Raw genomic sequence first — 19908 nt, 5'->3', positions numbered from 1 at the left:
GATAATAAAATTCAGCCATCCCAGGTCCTTGGGAAGGACTTGATATCTGGATAAAACAAACCAGTCGATAACACCTGTCTGACTGTGTAAATAATAATAACAAACAACAACAATAATAATAGATCAGTGAGAGAGAACACATGCTTTGCATGCAAATGGTCCCAGGTTCAGCTCCTGGCCTCTAGTGGTGGCTCTGCTGGGAAGGGTCTCTTTCTAAGGCAGGGGTCTGAAACTTGTCCCCAGATGTTGTTGGACTTCAGCTCCCAACTTGCTCAGCCACAGTGATGTACTAAATAGGCCCTTAGGTACGATGAAGCAAGGCTCTTCTTATCTTGCTCCTTAGGCAACACAATCATGATACATCTTACTGCCACAGTAGCTTCCACTCTCTGTCATGTTAGCAGAGACAATTTAGAAGTTTCTTCAGAGACCAAGATGGAGGCTTAGTAGCTGGGGAATTCTAGGCACACAGGAAGTGGCCACTGATGAGTGAAGACACCATACAAAACTATAGTGGCATGTCCCCTAAATAAAAGTTGTGTGCTGTAGTGTCAGTTAAGAGCTATCTACTAGCTGTCCAGGATGGTTGCTTTTTGCTTGATTGGCATAAGATATTCATCCACTGCCCTATCTCCCTCAATGCCAACAGTGCATGGCAACATTTTTATCTAAGAGACTTCTGTAGTTCCATGGACACACACATGCCAGCACCACCAGTACCTTGACAACACAAGACACACAACTGAAAGCAAAAGAAGTAACCATGGAAACAATTGATTGCCCACAACTAGGCTTCCTTAACCAGAACACACACATAGCTTATCCATGGATCTAAGGATAATGTCAGTGCTGCAGGGTCAGAGAGGCTGCCTGCAATATGACTCTATAATGAAAGCATCTCCATTTAGAATACTTCAATGACTAGAAGCTTCCTAACATGCATAGTCATGGATCTGCACAGAAAACACGTCCCTTGCATACACAAATGAACCTGATAACATGATAGGTTGGAGCCACAGTAGCAAGTCAAGCATAGGTGAAGACATCCCTTGATGGCTCCTCTTCCAGTTCCTGCTGCTCACACCTACGTATTAGAGCTGGTAGAACAGGGATCTTCACAATTTTTCAAGAGGGAACCACTTTGGCAAAAAAACCCAAAACCCCTTCAATGTAAGTACCATTTCCCATTGTGCTCAACTCCACATGGTACTGCGCCTTTCTCAGTATTCAAAGTAGACTTTAAAAGAGACAGAGCCTTCTCTAAGGAACAATAGGGCTACACTTCCCAGCATTCCATGCACACTTTCCAAGATGGTGCAGGGGTTCAAAAGGGCTCAATTTTCCTTTTCCCAGCACCCTTGGTGCTGGGGGTGGTGAGAATGGTTGTCTCCTCATAGTGCCTGTGACACTGTGCAGAGTATTCAGTTTGGCCAAAGTTTGGCCAACAATTAGTCAGGGAGCTGCACTTAGGGTTGATGAGGGTTGCCATTGGCCCCCGGGGCTTACAATGCAGAATGTTACGGTAGACTAATGGCAAGAAGAAGGTGAAGCAGGAACACAGAAACAAGTAGTGCCCAAGCAGCTTAGAGTGACTGAGGATCCGGGCAAGAGCCAGCAGCTTTACAGGACTAGCCTGAACCACAATGAACCCTGGTGTCACCTGATACTTGCTGGGTTTGGAGAGGCAATACCACCTGCTGGCCATTCACAGTGACAGTGCAGCAAAGAAGAGGCCAATCAGCTGCCATCGTGGCACAGAGCAAGGCAACTGGGCCCCACTGCAAAATAAAAAATAAAAAAATAAACTCCCTGTATTGAGACCTCTTAGACCGGTACATACTGCTCGCACAGTCCCATTCCTCCTCTCTTCTACTATCCACATCCTCCGCACTGCAAATGGCGCAACCGAAATAAATGTCCCATGAGCAGCCTATCCCAGGCACTAAACTGGCTTCTTCTAATCACTTGCATTTTTAATTGGTGGAATGTAAGACTTTTAACTCCAGTCACCACATTTCACATGCCAAACACATTTCCATATTTTGCATCGTGGGAGGGCTAGAGGGGTATACCGGGGAAAGAGTTAAACACGGAAGCCACAAGAAGCTGGAGCCCCAAACTCCTGCTCCAGGGTCGAATGTCCCCAGTCACTTGGGCTTCCTCCCTTCTCACAGTTTGGGGTCAACTTGGATTGGAAACCCAGCCATTGAAGAATAAGAGGTCAGGCTAATACCTCTGTGTATCCTGTCTCTTATTCTGTGATGAGATGGTCGAACCTCTGTCATCATTAACAGAGTGAAAGGTCTGCAGCTGAAGCCAATTAATGGAAGAGCAACTCTGAAATATCACTGAGTAAGTGCTCAGAAGTGCTGGCAGAAGCCTGTGTGTGCCTGCAGATCTGGGAGAGGGCCTGTTCTCTGGGCAGAGAATTCCACTGTCTGTTTCCCACACACCATTCTACGTCTGGACCTTCAGCAGGTCGCTGTCCTGTTGCCCACTCACCTGGTACAGCAGAGGGAGCCTCTCTTGCCTACCATCCTAACACTCTCAGCCTTTCTCATCTGACTCCAACACCAATAATATCTGCCAGGCTCTGGTTGCCGGCGTGCATCTGCCCCAACCAGTTGCCAGCACAGGCCTCCCTGACACCTTTTATGCTTCACAGCATTTGCTGTCATGACATCTGCCAGCTCTGGGTGCACACATGATGCCAATTAGAGCTCACAGGTCCAAGTTACAAAAAAAGAAGGTTTTCTCAACCAAGGTGCACCTGACGAGAAAGGGCAAGGCACAGGAGGCTGCAAAGACACCCACAGTCTCCTGTGCCAAGGAGAGCTCAGCTGAAGAAGCAGGCAGGCTTAAAATATTAGATAAATCTGAAGAGGACAAGCCTATTATTGGCTGTTAGCCACAACTGCTAGAAATTGAGTTTTGGTGTCAGGAACAATCCTACAGATTGTTAAATTCTGGTATTGACAAAAACAACAAGAAGAGACTCTTCCTTGCCCTGTTTGTGATTTTCCCTGGGACTGGCCACTATGAGAGACTGGAGTGCTGAAACAGAGGCACCTTTGGTGTGCAGGGGTGGAGATGGAAGGAAAATCTGAGGAGCAACTCTTCACTTAATTTTTTGTTATGGGAGAGGAAAGGCACTGTTGCAGTGGGGGAGATGGCTTATTACGACTGGTAGGAGGAGTTCAGCAAAATGAGAGGGGAACTCCTCAAATGTTTGGGGGAGGGTCTGCATCCCTATTGGTGTGATCATCATGGTGGTGCTTATAATCTTATTTCTCTCTGATTGCAAATCCAGCATTCCTTTCTACAGGATTATCATGTTGGCTCTTTCCGTTCCATATGCTTCCAGCTAGAATAGTGAAAGACACTATGCACAATGTCAAACTTCTCTTTTGTTTGCTGTAAGGCTTATTTCGATCTAAATGGAATTAGATTTTTGCATATTGCTTAGCTGGCACAAATGCACACAGAATCCCCAGGACTTGTAAAGCAAAAAGTGAGCAGACTTGGGCCGCCATGCAGGCAGAGCAAGTGACAAACCAGGGCAAGGGGAGGGTCCTGCAAGTCAGAAGGCAAGCAAAGAAGCAAAAATCCAGCAAGTGTGTGACAGAAATGAGATCCTGGCTACAGAGGCATTAAATTAGGCAGCCTTTGAGGTTGTGAGTTGATAGAGGAATACTGGGGGGGAGACAAATTATTTCCTTTTTGTCCATTTTGCCACTCAAAATTCCCCCAGTTGCTTTTCACTCTATGGAGGAGAAGATACAGGAATACCGGCCATTTTCTGCCTGTTCTGCCCTCTGTGCACTGGCAGTGGCCATTTTGGAGGCCGCCACACATGCACACTGGCCATCTTTGTGGCTGGGTCACCCAAAATGGGCCATTTGAGACTGGGGGGGAGGCCAGTGGGGGTAAAGGAGACAGCAGAAGACCCCTAGTGGCTGCATCAGCACCCCCCAAAGCCCCACAATGGTGGTAAGTTTGCCATTTTTCATTAATTTTTTCCCATTCCCCCTCCCCGCCAAGCCAGCCCGAACTGGTTCAGACCCAAGCTGGACTGGGCCTGGCTCTAGTGTGCACAAAACCAGACTGGACCTGGTTCAGTTCATGTTTGGTTCCATTCAAACCAAACTGGGTTTTCTGGTTTTGTGCATACCCCTATTGAACGACAACTCCTGTCATCCCCAACCAAAGGCCATTGTAGCTGGGATGATGGGAATTGTAGTCCAACAACATTTGGGGACCCAAGATTCAGAACAACTTTTCTAAATGACCCTTCTGTCACTAGAACAGAATTTATCCCAGCAAATTAGGTCTCTGAAGGTAACACCAGCAAAGCTATTGGGAGGAAGAGCTTTGAATGCTTTATTTACTACTACTACTACTACTATTTATATACCGCTTTTCAACCAAAGTTCATGAAGCAGTTTACAAAGAAAAATAATCACATAAATAAATAAAATGGTCACATCAGAACATAAGAACAGCCCTGCTGGATCAGTCCCAAGTCCCATCTAGTCCAGCATCCTGTTTCACACAGTGGCCCACCAGATGCCTCTGGAAGCCACAGGCAGGAGTTGAGGGCATGCCCTCTCTCCTGCTGTTACTCCCCTGCCTTAGTTTGATTAATCTCAGAAAACTACAAGAGGTCAGTAGGCATGTGCAGAGAAACCCACTAGAAATGCCACTTTTTTCATCAGATGTTATTTGGTATATCTTACAAGTTCCCAAATGCTTCTCCTTGGAAGAAACCCAGGTCTTGACATATCTGTAAAGGAGGAGGCATGTTTCAGTTGTGCTAGATGCCGCCTCTGGGTTTGGCATATTGAGTGGGAAAAGCGTCCCCAAGTCAACTGATTTTTGAGGGTGACCAGGATGCTAATGCAGAGTTTGTAATCTGGACAGGAAATCTGGTGAAAGCTGCTCCAGTAAATTACCTAACTCTGCAGGTAATTTTTGATTAGCTTGCTCCTCTCCCCTTGGTGCTTCAGCTGTTTCCATAGCAGCTAAATCCTAAGTAAAATGGAGACATCTGGTTCGAACTCAGGTAAAGCTCCCCTGAGGGAAAGAAATCGGCAGGATGGCAGCAGCAAAATAAAACATCCGTGCAGAAAGTGAGCAGCAGCGGCAACACCTCAAAGTGTCACACACCAGCTGGAGTGAAAGCCAACGGGTGGCAAAGCAGGGCCCTGAGTGGCTGATCAGGGTGGCAGAGGAAATAGGAAGCAGATAGAACATCAGATTGGAGTTATATGAATTGACATGTCAAGAAGATAGATAGCAAAGCACAGAGCACCCTGGGAAATGTCACCAGCCCAATAAAAACTCTTTTGGCTTCCTTTGACACCCCTTGGGTATTCCAGTCAAGTGAGAGTCTCCAAATTCTCCTTGAAATTTCACTTTAAGCAACATTCAGGGCTCCCTGAAAACTATGATTCTAGTCATGGTGTCTGGTCAGGTAAGAATTTTGATCTGATACTATGGCCTGGTTCGGATCTAGGTTTCATGTGGGTTATTGACATTAGCATGATTGTGTGAACCCACACCAAGGAGGTTTATGGCCCAAGATGACTGACATTCCTGGCTTGCCGTGGATTCACATAATCACACAAATGTCAGTAGCCCACATGAAACCTAGGTCTGAACAACAGTATCAACCAGGTTTGTGCGTGTTTTATTCATTGTTTTCCTGAAAGCAGCTACTCTGCTAACTTTCCACAGGCAATGAGTCCTTTTTCATGGAGAAGCATTCAGCCACAAGATCCACCACCTGCAATGTGAAGTGGCAAGGTCCAAAGTGGGGTAAGCTTTATGATATTAACACAAATTCCAGCTGGACACTCTGATGCATTCCAAAATATGGAATTCTCTTGTGGAAAGACGCTTCTGCACATCAACCAGCACTATTAGGTATGTGGACGGCTATACAGTCTACCTACATTTGTGTGCGGTATAGACAAGAGATGATCTCCAGAAGGATTATGTTCATAAGTACATACACAGAGAGATAGAAAACTTTGCAGAAGTGTATGCACTAAGCACTGTGTATCCATGAGAACAGGGGTTCTCCAGGTCAGGACCACTGATTACAGATCCTCATTGTAGACTGCAGAGGAAAAAGTTGTGGCACACAAGAAGCAGGCAGTGGAGTATAATTAAGAATATTAATGGTCTAATTAAATAAGTCTTGTTTACAGAAAGGCAAGTGCATGTGCATACGACTTTCTATTCTCCTGTTGCCAGAGCCCCGCTTCCAGTCTAGGATTGAACTAAAACTGTAACTAATCTAGAATCTGGTTGGGATCAAGGAATAGAGTCACTAGAAGCACAACACTCATCCTCTGCCAATACTCCAAGCATAAGGACTACACACAATACCATACCTAAAATCACCAGCAAGATCCGATAAATCTGTTATCAAGAAATCCCACCATATGAAAAAGGAACATTCCTACACCATGATGCATTTCGTCACAGAGAGTTCTCTTACCTTTGGGTGAAATATGTCTCCAGGTGATTGTAGGGTCTGGCCTGCCTGTAGCGATGCAGGTGAGACTGACATTGCCACCTTCATTGATGGAGATTTCTGAAGATATCTCGACAATCTTGGGAGGAACTGAAATGACATAAAAGAGGAATGAAAGTCAACCAAGTGAAGTTGGAGGTGATTCTAACAGCTGATAACTCTTAAAAATGAACCATCCATTGCTGGCTTTCTGAGCAACAGGAGCAACGTCTAAGTCCACAAAACTTCTTGTGTTAACATTATTTATTTAGCTGCCTCGACTGTCTTTCATTGAGGAGGACATTTTAATATCTAAATAAGCAAGCAATGTTTTGACACCTACATAAGTAAAGAGATGTACACATCATTATTATTAGGATATTTGTTTCCTGCCTCTTGGGGTAAAAAAAGAGAGTCTAAAAGGCAGCTAATCCAAAGCAATCCAAGACTACAGCAAAACTTAAAATATAATATACAAGATGACAGACCAACTGCTAACCAATTAAAAGAGCTGACCAAAAAAAAGGAAGGAAGGAAGGAAGGAAAAGAAAAGAAAAGTAAAAAGGGAACGAGAATCAGCAAAGAAATCCAACAAGGAAAACATAGCAAAATAACCAGGAAGGAGAAACTCTCAAAACCCAGAGTGTGCCAAAAGTGTTCACTCTCATGGGGTCCAAATGCCAGCAAGTAGAACACACTCCTATCCTTTTCTTGCCACAAGCTCTTGCATGGGATTTCATGTATAGAAAGATGCTGTAACTCTCTCCCTTCTTATTTTGCAAGACATGAATAGGGGCTTTCAATGGATGCCATCAGCATGTTAGAGAACACCCACGGCCTTGGCATCCCAGTCCTGCCAGAAACTGGAATCCCTTGCATCATGCTGTTCTGCAGGCCCTCCCTCCTTCCCTACTGCCCAACTCCTTCCATGTATCAATTGCTGGCACAGACACAAGACTTTCCAAGGAAGCTGGCTGAGCTGGGAGCAACTGCAGCGGCCTTGCATACATTGCCTCTGACGTGCAGGTAAGTAATTTATTGATCCGTAAAGCACTCCGAGACGCTCAGGAAGGGATTATGTCATGCCAACGCCGTGCAATAAAATAAAAAATGATGGACTTTTTGTGAACACGAGGGTGATTTAGGGTTTGTAGCTGGAAGTGTAGTTAAAGTACATTTTAAGTGGAAATCAAGGTAGGTAATGAATTACTCCACGTCCGGAAGGGCTGCTGGGAGTTCATTTTTGCAGCTTCTGACTCAAGAGCTAATATCCTAACTGTGCACTAGAGGACAACAAAGGACTGAACATGGATGAGCATAATGGGTGGTGGGTAGGGTGATGATGTTCAGTGAAACACAAATGGACAGACATGCAGTCGCTGCAGCTGCAACTCTGCGTTCAAATCTAAATCCATATTTCTAGAATCTGGATGATGCTTTACTAATCTAAGAAGTCAAAATTCAAGTCTCTTCTTGAAAACTGAGATCTGCAAAAAAACCCTTCAAATTTAGAATATATTTTGGTGACCTCTGAAACTAAGAGTGGAAAAGAAATCTCTATTTCAGCATCACAATACAGAATTTTGCAAAAAAACAACAACACAAAAAAAAACTATTCCCACCACCCACCCACCCACTCCATTTCACTTCATTTAAAACCATTCACTGGAATCTGAATTCGGCAATTGTAGATTGCAGGAATTCAGCAATATCAGCAGTTCTACTAATTTTCATTTCAGATTCATCGTGATGCTACATCTGTGCATGGTGTACATTTCTGTATATTTCTTGCTCCTCAACCAGCAACACCCATCAAAACACAGATCCCAACATGTTTGAATTAAGCAGATGAGTTTCCCAGTATGTCATTTGACCATTCAAGTGCCAAGTGCAATGTCTTCTTGAATAGAATATGCTTGCTGAATACAATCACTGAATTCTGAAGAACAGACATAAGGAAAAAGGATAAAGTTTAGTTGCATTAGTATTAGAGCTGTCAACTAATTAAAGATTAATCTACTAATTAATCAATTAAATTTAAATACACTGGCATATTACCAAAACCTCAATATAGGAGTCTTTTGGATATCTTGAAAGAAGTGCGAGATAACTCTCAATTTAATAAACAAGAGCTATCATTCAGTGTTAAGAAGGAGAGGCCATATTTAATCCTTTGTTTTTCATCCAGTATTACAGAACTATAATAGCCTCTAAAATAAGCCAGTGTGCCCTTCACTCCCAGCTACACAGATTAAAATGTGCTCCCATAAATTATTCGGCTGAACCAGGAAGAAGAGGAAGAGGAAGAGGAAGAGGAAGAGGAAGAATGCGTATAGCATTTCTGTGTTCAAAACATTTCACACGTGTTTCATAACAACCCAGTAAGGCAGGGCTGCACAGCTTTGGTACTGCAGATGATGGCCTACAACTCTCATCATCCCTTACTATTGGCCACTGTGGCTGGTAATTATAAGAGTTGTGGTCCAAAAACAGCTGGAGGGCTAACATTATGCAGCCCTGCTGTAAGGTGTTACCCATATTCCAGATAGATAGGGTGAGACTGAGAGGGAATGGCTCACCTAAGGCCACCTCATGTTGTGAGTCAAAGGACAAGGGAAGATTCAAACTGGGTTCTTCCTGATTTGTAGCTTGGCTGTACCAATTTTCTTGATTAATCTATTGACTAAACCAAAGCAAGGGCATAGTCCTAGGAAAGCCAGTATGCTGTCATGATTAGGTTTTTCGACAGGGACTAGGGAGACTTGAGTTTAAATCTGCAAGCAGCCATGAAGCGAACTGGGTGTCTTTGGGCCAGGCATTCCCTCTCAGTCTAGTCTACTTTACAAGGTTGTTGTGAGGGTGAATGGGGCAGGGGAGGCTACAAAACACCATCTATATGCGGCGTGACTAAGCTCCATTAGGGAAGGCAGGATAAAAATATAATTAACAATGGTTTGCATCTGAGGACACACAGGCTAAGATAAAATATTTTGGGCGGCTTTGCATAATTGTCTGTATGGAAGTACAAAGTAAGGAGGAGTGAGCAGGAGGCTCTAACAGTGTGCACAGTCCTGGTGGGAGTTGTCTGAACCTGCCAATGCATCCAATTACCACCAACTTCCACTAAACTGGACACTTGGATTTGAAGTTGGGTGGAGATTCTTGGTAGAATCTTGGGCGGAAGTTGGGAACCTGATGCGTTGGCAGGTTTGGACACACCCTCCGGGAGTGTGGGCACTATGGAAACCAGGGGCGTAGCTAGGGGAGAGGGGTCCTGTGTTCATCGCTCTCTCTGGTGGCCCCCCAGAGTGAGGGAGATAATGAAGAAAATAGAGAGAGATGGATCTGGAGGGCCCTCAGGAGCTGGGGGCCTGTGTTCTTTGGACCCTTCCACTCAATTATAGCAACGCCCCTGATGGAAACCTCTCACTTCCCCCTGCTTGCTTTGTATTTATTATGAGCAATAGTGTAAAGCTACCCTTGAAGTCTTTTTAATAGATTGATATTTAGATATATATTTTTTCATGAATGGATAGCTCTTCAGCACCATGAGAATAAAATACGCCACTCAAAGTTGGGTGTCCAGAAGCCATATAATCCACTGTGCACACACACACACACACAAACAAGTCACTGTATCAGAAACTCTGCTTTGAAGATCCACTTATGATGCAGGGGAAACCCCAGTCTGAATTACAGCCAATATTTTAACAGACAAATCATACGGAGCAGTGCAAAGTGTGGCCTCATCTTTGAGCCAAAAGGGGGACAGAGCTGAGGTCTCCGCTCCTGCTTTCATGACAAAAATGCTTGAGCTCTCCTTTCTTCACTTCCGTGATCTTTGCTTGAAAAGGTGCTTGCTTGAAATGTCAGCTGTGATAATCAATTAATTATTATGAACTGGCCATCAGTGGGTTCCCGTTTGCACCAATCTGAGATGTGAAACTTGAAAAGGTTTGCATCAATCAGCGTCAGGCGCAGAGAAGGAATGATGACAATCGGCCAAAGCAGGGAAGGAAACAAGGATGACAGAGGCAAAGCCTCCCGTTAGTTACCCTTTTAATTTAAACTTGCAAAGCTAGGATTTAACACGACAGTTATTATATGCTAATTAAATGTTTGAATAATTAATCAAATGAATTATTTAAGTGTCTTTCCTGCGACATAACAGGTATAATAGGAGATTTTACTACGTTGGGAGAACAGAGACTTAATAAATAAGTGATAATAAATATAAACCAGATATTATTTAACATTCAACAGCAATCTCATTCCAGCTATATCAAAATATGTTATTAAGATGTCAGCATTTCAGGAGCGTGAAAAGGGAGTGGACGGTGGCAGGGAGGACGCTGCAGCCAGATGGGGAAATGCAGCCCCCTCCCCAATGTGTGTGTGGGGGAGTTAAATAAATAAAAATCCAGTCCACCCTGGTTAGAATTCCAGCATGCATTCCCTTCCTTGTGCTTGCCCCATTTCTCTTGCTTCGAGCTGATTACATATGGCACCACCATTGCCGGCTGTTCTGTGACACAGCACAAATTTCCCCAGAGTGGGGCATGTCCCTTTCGCAGCTCTCACTTGCTTTGAAGACAATAGCAAGAAGTGCTTGCATTGTGCTGAGCTGATTTATTCCTTTGAGGAGGCCCTCAGAACATGGCCCTCCTGCCATTGTTCTTCACTGTTCAGTTCTATGGATTGGCTTGAGCTGTGATGACCACTGTTGTGGCTGAAACATTGAGTCTGAGTAGGAGAAAGCAAGGCAGCGCCCAGCTCTGGAGCCCCTCAAAAGATAATGAGACGGCAGCAGGTATAATGGCTGGAGGGAATTCTTCTTCCTCCTCCTCCTCACCTCACTTTCTCCTTCCACAAGACCTCCTTGCAGGGAGGAGAGGGAGCACAGCTCAACAGCACACATACTTCCCATGCAGATGGTCCCAAGTTCAATTTATTTATTTGTTAGATTCCTATAGTGCCTTTCATTAAAACAATCTCAAGGCGGTTTCCTTTGCCTCATAGGTCCCAACTCAGACCTTAATATCTTCTTCAGAGGCCCTGCTCCGAGTGCCCCTGACAGATGAGATGAGGTGGGTGGCTACTAGGGAGCAGGCCTTTTTGGTGGTGGCACCCCTGTCTGGTGAGGCCGGCTGTCCTTACCCCGAGGACAGAGTGGTGAGGGGACCCAAGGAGACAGGGATGGGTGGCAGCCGGGGACAAGTGGAGGAAAGACAGCCAACGGGCAGGGACCCGGTGCCAGCAAAGGAGGGGCAGAGCCCTGAAAGACCGAAGGGGAAGCCCGCCAGGATGACAGCAGCAGCATGCCTTCTGAAGGGAGGGGGTCTGAGCAGAAGGAGGGAGGGAGGGAGGGGAGAGACATTGGCAGTGGCTGTAAAGGGTAGACAATTCCAGGGAATGAGGAGGGGTGTTGGCCCCATAATTGGGGGCAGGCAATGCATAGACTGTGAAGAGGCATATAAGGAGCCTGTCAGGGATGAGAGGCTTTTGGTGTGATTGCTCATCTTGTAGTAACAAGCACAAATGCTAAGCAGAGTCTTCCCTGGTTTGCATTTGGATGGGTGTCTACATGGGATTGCTGTCTACTGTAAGATATTCCTCTTTGAGGATGGGGCCATAGTTCACTGGTAGGGCATCTGCTTTGCATGCAGATGGTCCCAGGTTCAATCCCTGCCAGCATCTCTAGGTAGGGCCAGGAAAGACTCTTGCCTGGAACCTTGGACAGCTGCTGCCAGTCAGTGTAGATGATACTGAGCTAGATGGACCAATGGTTTGTCTCAGTATAAGGAAGCTTCCTAAGTTTCTATGTTTCAGTTACATGTTTTTACAGTAGTGAATGGGGGCTCAGTTCTTGTGCCAAAGGCCTCAAGGAAGAGGCCAGTTTTAATAAGGGATTTGACATTTTTTGTTCTCCTAGGCCTTTTTGTGTTGCTGTTTTAGTTGGTGCTTAAACGGCTTTAATTGCTGATCTTGTGCTTTGCTTCAATGCAGCGATACTGCCCAAAACATATGGCATGCTTAATTAGTATAGGCCCGCATTATTTTTGTTACTGCTTGTCTGCTGCCCATATGAATATGAGCCATAAAGAACTTGTCGAGGGGGTTAATAAGGATATCTGCCAGGTTATCAGAGTTTTGCAGCAAAAGCAATTGTGCCGGTGTAGTGGTGAGTCGATAACTCAGCAAGCTCACACCAAACGCCATCCTGATGGTAACAAACAACCTTTATGAAAGAACAGTGCAATATCCTGCAGCAACCCGTCTATTAAACTGCTTCCCAGACACTGTCGCACTGGACTGTCACGGGAGAATACTACTGGGACGTTTTCCACACAAAAACAGCGCAGAACATGCATATTTCTGCCGAGCCGACTTCTGTCAGATTAAGGAAAACAACAAATATACAGCCTCAAGAGCCAATGAGAGATGCTCACTAATGCTTTGCATCTGATCTTGGAGCATGGCTCCGCAGCCCCTGGTTGCTGACGTGAGGCAGTTGTTGGGATGCAAGTTTTGTCATCTGTTGCGCTCATGATGGAGCATTTCCAGGTGTGGCTTTTAGCTTGCTTATCCTCCAGAATGGAGGGTGTGCATTTACATATCAGTCAGATTTATCCCAAAGTCCCTGCGAGCTACTGGAGATCACTCTGCACACGATTCGGGTTTTTCATTAGGCAATGGAACATAGCCAAATTTATGTCCGGGTTTAAAAAAATAATCCACATTTTGCATCAGTTTTTGAACTCTCATTAAATCTGCAGTAAAGCCTGCTGTCTGAAAGCATTCATGGTGGTTTTTCAACAGGAAGGTAAGGAGTTCTCTGGTCTCCAGCCAACAAAGAAGAGAAGTGATGTGTGCAACTCTGCACTTGAGGATTGGATGAGTTGGAACTGAAGATATTGGCTTCTAAGGGCTGCAAACCTCATCAATTCATAGCTGTTCCATTCAAAAGATGGGTTGGTTTTGGACATCCAGTGAACCTTCTCTTAATCGGTTTCTAATGAATCAATTAGGAACTGGATAAGTGGTGAGATTGAAGCCCGTCTTTCACTAGGTGGACTGACAAAACAGAGGATGATCTACGGAAGATATACAAACACAGAACTTCCTTTCCAGCTCTCACTGATGTTGTATACAATGCTGTGTCATAAGGAAGCCTGGGACATACAGAATAACTGCATGGGACAGGTTGTGACCCCAGGGTGTCAGGTCAGGGGATATGGGGGTCCACCCAAAAATGTAATTGCATAACACTGTGCTATATTTGTTTATTTATTTATTAGAAACATTTAATATACAGCCCACTCCAAAGACTCTGGGCGGTGTACAAAAACATGCAAAGCAGGACAGCGTTAAAATTACATTCTAAATTAAAAACTAAAGTAACTAACAAAAAAGAAAAAGAAAACCAAATAGGTAAACTACAGGGCAAAAGCCTGGTGAAAAAGAGAAGTCTTCAATAGAGATTTAAAAATAAATAAAGAAGGAGCTAAACAAACTGAAGGGGAAGGGAGTTCCAGAGAAGTGGGGCAGCAACTGAAAAGGCCCTTTCATGTGTCCTAGCACCCCAAACCTCTCGGAAACCAGGGACCGACAGAAGGGCCATCTGAGAAGATCTGACCTTGGGGTTTCTCTCGTTTTCATTATAGCCTGGACTTCCATCACATTGCACGGTGGAGGGGTGGGGGTGGAAGGGTAGGAAGATGAATATCCTAATACTCCCCTGGCCCCTCACCCACCCATCTTCCCAAGGAGCACCCCAGGCCTGAGCACTGTGTGTGGAAATCCTGAGCCACACTGCAGCCATGGCTCCAGAACCCTGGAAATGGAAGAGACATACGTTGCAGGCTTAATAGGCAATTAATAAATAACTAATAGAAATTGCTCTCCCTAAAATGAGGCCTAATGAGATGTGTCATATGTTGCAGAGATGTGTCTAAATGATTTTTCAAAACAAATAGCCTCTCTTGTTGTGGCAACAGAGCTTCCTCTCCAAGCTGGAGGACATAAAACTATTTACATGTGTCTCGATGCCATGTTGTGTGATAAAGCATCTTCGTAATTCATTGCTGCGTGGGGAAGGAGGGGAGGAGAGATTTCTAATAATGCATTAGCAAAGTATTTGTAAAGTACAGGCTCCATCACAGAGTGTAACCAGCACATGACTTCAGGCAATGCTTTAATAAAATTCTAAGCTGAGAACCAACCCCGATTTCCCTCTCAATAATACAGGTATTCCCTTTTAAATCTCTATGTACAGTGCTGACCCTGGACCTTTGGGGCTTTGACATAAATTTGATGGTGCTGTGTGTTTTTAATTGTGCTTGTTTTAGAATGTTTCTGATGTTGTGCTTATTGTGGGCAGTTTTATGTATATAAGAAAATATTACATTGTGGAATGTACTGTTGTTCCATGTGTAACCCCTGGTGGGGATTACACATGTTTAATAATTTGTAAGCTGTCTTGAATGCTGGATTGTAGGAAGGTGGCTTGAAAACTTCACAAATAATAATAAAAAATATCCCACCTATTTGGGGAAACCAATTCTTATTCTGGTATCCCCAGGGAAATTTGCTGCCCTAGATTTTCCTCTTTCAGTAAATGAATATGGCTCCCATCAAGGGCGGAGAGCATTCTCTCTCTCTCAACCATATAGAATCTAATTGAGATCACACAGTGAATGGGACAACACATCACAGCATTACACGGCCAATCATATTCGGCTAAGTGATGACATCTGTGGGGGAAAGTCAACATCGAGAACAATGCAAATGAAGAGGCATGCACAATTGCAAGAAGAACTGAAAGTCTCAGAGAAGGGAAGCCATTTCTGGCACTTCAAAAAATGTTCACAGGAAACCATGAGTGGTTTCAGCTCAGCCCTAATTAGGATGCTGGTTCACTTTAATCCCTTGTTCCATGTTGTAAAGGCAGGGTAGATAGCATACTCCTCCTGAGTGCCTCCCTCATTCAGCACCTTGAAGGGAGAAGTATAATGCAGGTACAGTGCATCGTTGGCTGGAAGAAACCAGGTCCCCTTACACTGACATATCAGCATGCTGGGCCTCTAACTGTGTGATCCTGGGCATATTTATCTGGAAGTAGAGCCGCTAATTTCAGTGGGATATTGCCAGACATAAGAACAGCACTGCTGGATCAGGCTCAAAGCCAATCTAGTCCAGCAGCGAGTTTCCCACAGTGGCTCACCAGATGCCTCTCCTGCTGTAGCTCCCTTGCAACTGGTACTTAGAGGCATTGCACTTCTGAGCTGGTGGTGGCCTATAGCCATCAGACTATTCTTATTCTCCTCTCCTGCTGTTGTTCCCCTAAAACTGGCATTCAGAGGCATCTTATAGTGGACTAGTAGCCACTGATAGACTGGTCCTCCATGAATTTATCTAAGCCCAATTTGAAACCATCCAGGGGGTTTCCATCACCACATCCCGTGGTGCAAAACTCCATGGATTAATTATGCACTATGTGAAAAAAGTACTTCCTTTTGTTGGTCCTAAATTTCCTGGACATCAATTTCATGGGATGACCCCTGGTTCTAGTGTGTATGTGTGTGAGAGAGAAATCTCTCTGTCTGCTCACTCTACTCCATGCATAATTTTATAAACCTCTACCTTGTCTCCCTGTAGTTGCCTCTTTTCCAAACTAAAAAGATTGGAGTGAAATCTAAGAGACAGACTAAAAGACTGACAAGGATACATGTCAGGGTGCACCTCTGTTGCCAGATTTGGCTTTTTTAAAGCCAAATTTTGGGTTACGGCCCATTTGACTCACGAGTATACCCCTTAGATTCTGGCCACACTGGGGTGCACTCAAAGGTACCTCCCCTAAACTGTGCATACAGAAGGCTCTAGTTGTGTCTAAGGCTTGCTGGTACAACTTTACCTTAAAGTCCTAAATGGCTTGGGACTTGGACACCTGAAGGAACCTCCCCCATACATACCTCCCCATAAGCTCTGTTTGTCATCTGAGACCTTGTTCTTGGTGCAGATAAAAATCCACTAGGAGCAGAGCCTTTTCAGTGGTAGCACCGACTCTTTGGAAGGCTCCCTGTGGAGGTCAGATTGACCGCCATGCTTTATGCCTTTAGACACCAACCTAAAAGCTGTCTTTTTCAGAGAGCTTTTCATGCTGGTGGAATGGTCTGGTTTGTTAATGTGGCTGAAATATTTTATGCTGTTGTTATTTTGGTCATTGTGATTTTGTGTGGCTGTTAGGTTTGCGAATGCCTTGCACTCATGATGGAATTATTTTGTGTTTTAGATTGTGAGCTGTTTTGGTTTATTATGCAGAGGAGCATCAGCTCACTGAATTTAACAATGTATATTCCATGAGTACCATGAGTGAAAAGTGGGTCAGAGAAGCATCCAACCCAGCTTCGGAAGTGTGCACTCCCTATTTTTGGCTGTGTGCTTGCAAAAACAAAAGGAAGAGAAGCAGGAAGTGGTGGTGTGGGAGCCAAATGGCAAGGATGGCAAAATCCTACCCAGCACTTGTAGTACGGACAGGGGAGGAAAAGCCATCCGAACTAGAACTTGACTCCCACTTTATTTATTGGACATATTTATGTACCACCCAAAATGCAAGTCACATATTATCACTTCCCACTCCTCCTGTCTAGGTTTTTGCAACATACAACCACACATTGGGAGCACATGTGGCTCCAGAAGTTGGATAGGATGCTTCTCTGATCCACTTTCACTGGTGAGAACTGGCCCATATTAGACAAAATTAAATAAATGATTTGTCCACTATCACTTCCTGATCTTGCCTGGAGCACATACTGTGGATATTAGTCCTCTAAGGCTTTCCAGGTGGAGTTTTGCACTGGGTTCCTTTCAACCACTGCCTTATTGCCTCTGCTTCCTGCATATAATATCCTTGCATCCATAGTCCATCCAAAGGAAGTCATTTCCACCCTTACTTAACATAGCTAAAAAGACTTTAGCTGCGATGAAATCTCTCTCTCTTTTATATACCTCTTTCTCTCTTTCATATGCCTACTAAGAGCTTTTGTTAAACAATAGAGACTAAAACAGGTGGAGTTGTTGTTGTTCATACGGTCATGTTATTAAGCAATCAGTACTTATTGGCTGGAGAAAATGTATTACATACTGTAATAATGTAATGATTATCTGTTTTCTGCAGCTCCAGAAAACCTTTGATTTTTTTAAAAAAAAAAACACATTTAATCATTAAGCAGGTTTAACAGACAGTGTTTTGGCCAAAAAAAAAAAAAAAATGACTGTGGGTGCTCCCTGGTCAGCCCTTTCAATTTAAACATCCCAGAAAGAAAATAACCTGCTTGCCAATAATTTGCGAGCTTTAAGATGCTTTGCTTCTTGAAAGAAGCATGGATTAATCAGTGAAATTCCTGCTGGAATGCTAGAAACTCTGCAAGGAACAAGCAAGGAAGCACTTGATGTGTGCAAAATGCACACAAAATGCTGTGTGCTCAGCTCTTGCTCCATCCTCCTAATGCTGCAAAACACGTGGGCCCATATGTCTGACTTCAGTTGAACACGAAGTTCCACAAGTGTTGCTGATCCCAGTTCAGCCATAAATACCACATCGTCATTTGAGGCTACTTGAACAAACCCTGTGTTTTCATACTCCTTCGTCTCCTTGTATGCTTTGGTTATAGTGACAAACCATAGATAGCCATTATACCCAAGCTAGCAGAATGCCCCAGGTTCAATCCCTGATATCTCTAAGTTGGGATGGGAAAGATCCCTGCCTGAAATCCTGGAAAGCAGCTACCATACAGTATGGATCTAAGATGAAAGAACAGAGGATACACGGACCAAAGGAACAAAACATATACTAGGTAGTATATGTACGGTATATATACTACCTAGTATATGTACAGTATGGATCTAGACAATACTGATGACCTTGATGGGCCAGTAGTCTCTTGGTAGTGAAGGAAGCTTCCCATGTTCAGATGTGCTTGACACTAAACTGGAAGGAACATAGGAAGCTGCCATATACTGAGTCAGACCATTGGTCTATCTAGCTCAGTATTGTCTTCACAGACTGGCAGCAGCTTCTCCCAGGTTGCAGGCAGGAATCTCTCTCAGCCCTCTCCTGGAGGTGCTGCCAGGGAGGGAACTTGGAACTTTCTGCTCTTCCCAGAGTGGCTCCATCCCCTGGGGGGGAATATCTTGCAGTGCTCACACTTCTAGTCTCCCATTCATATGCAACCAGAGCAGACCCTGCTTAGCTAAGGGGACAAGTCATGCTTGCTACCACAAGATCAGGCATGCAGGGTACACTGGGAAGTATAGTCTTTTCCAGCATTTTCTTCATAGAGCTCCACATTTCCACATAGAGCTCCACAATAAGGCAGTGAGGGAAAAGAAGGACAACCAAGCTCAAATGAGCAGCATCATAACAACACAAACCACTTTGCATCAAAAGCCAAACACTGGAAGAAATGGGAAGTGTTTTGACAGGACAGGACATATCAAAACTCATGGAAACAAGCACAAAACATGGTAAGAAGTTTCCGCTCCGTCTGACTAGCATCCCTGTCCAGATTTCATTGCAACTTTCACAAGAGAACCCAAGTGCCATTGACAGCTACTCGGTTACGTGGGCAAGGCAACTCTGTTGCCAGTCAAGCAGATAACAACTCCCCCGCCAGTCCTGTCGCTGTATCACAAGGGTGTGGTGTTTCCTGGCTCTGTCTGTTCCATCCTACAAGTCTTCAGAGCTGAGGATGGCTCTGTTAATCCCCTTGTGAAATGTCACCGTGCAGGAGCGAGTTGAGAAGGTTGAGCGAGAAATAGAGAAAAGTTTGAACATGACTTCTTGTTAATACAAAGCTTGTCAAACCCATCACCTAGAAATGCTGAATGTCTTTATTAGATTCCTTTATCTCCCCTCGAGATTGGAGGGACAAGACTGGCTGATTCTCTACGGAGATGTCATCATCCAGAAACTAATTAAGGGCTGAGGAGGAAGTGGGGCGTCGCACACTCTAGAGAACAAAACGTATTAGCGACTGGAGTCAAGGAAAATATTACAAGTGAACTTCAGATCGGAGAGGGCAAGCTGGGAATTTTACAATAACTCTCCGCTCCCCCCACACCCCTTCTACTTGCTCCCCATCCTCTCCTTCCCTGATGCCTTCTTTTGCCTCAGGCGCAAGCAGGCCCACAGGGATTTCGGTGATTTCCTGACATTTCAACAAACAGCTTGCAGCCTCTTCTTGGACAGATGTAATGGAGGAGCACTTGACTGTCTCTTTCTTAGAGCCAAACAACCATCTTAGCACAATCGCATTACAAAACTCTTGCTGAATGCACCACTTCAAACTACAGGTAGGGGAATTACATGTCCATATGTGTCCTCACAG

At 44.5% G+C, this 19908-nt stretch overlaps 1 protein-coding gene across 10 annotated transcripts in view; it reads right to left on the bottom strand.

Moving 5' to 3' along the window:
• Positions 1 to 19908, bottom strand: part of NTM (neurotrimin) — a 769818-nt gene that overhangs the window by 88465 nt on the left and 661445 nt on the right. For all 10 annotated transcript variants that reach the window (XM_053269717.1, XM_053269718.1, XM_053269723.1 and 7 more), the window contains one exon: positions 6506 to 6631. In XM_053269717.1, coding sequence (XP_053125692.1) covers positions 6506 to 6631 — 126 coding nt within the window. The remainder of the gene's footprint in view (positions 1 to 6505; positions 6632 to 19908) is intronic.

This window comes from Hemicordylus capensis, chromosome 8 (genome assembly GCF_027244095.1).
Source record: "Hemicordylus capensis ecotype Gifberg chromosome 8, rHemCap1.1.pri, whole genome shotgun sequence".
Classification (NCBI taxonomy): domain Eukaryota; kingdom Metazoa; phylum Chordata; class Lepidosauria; order Squamata; family Cordylidae; genus Hemicordylus; species Hemicordylus capensis.
The sequence above is the reverse complement of the archived record's forward strand: the minus strand, read 5'-3'. Positions and strand labels throughout refer to the sequence as shown.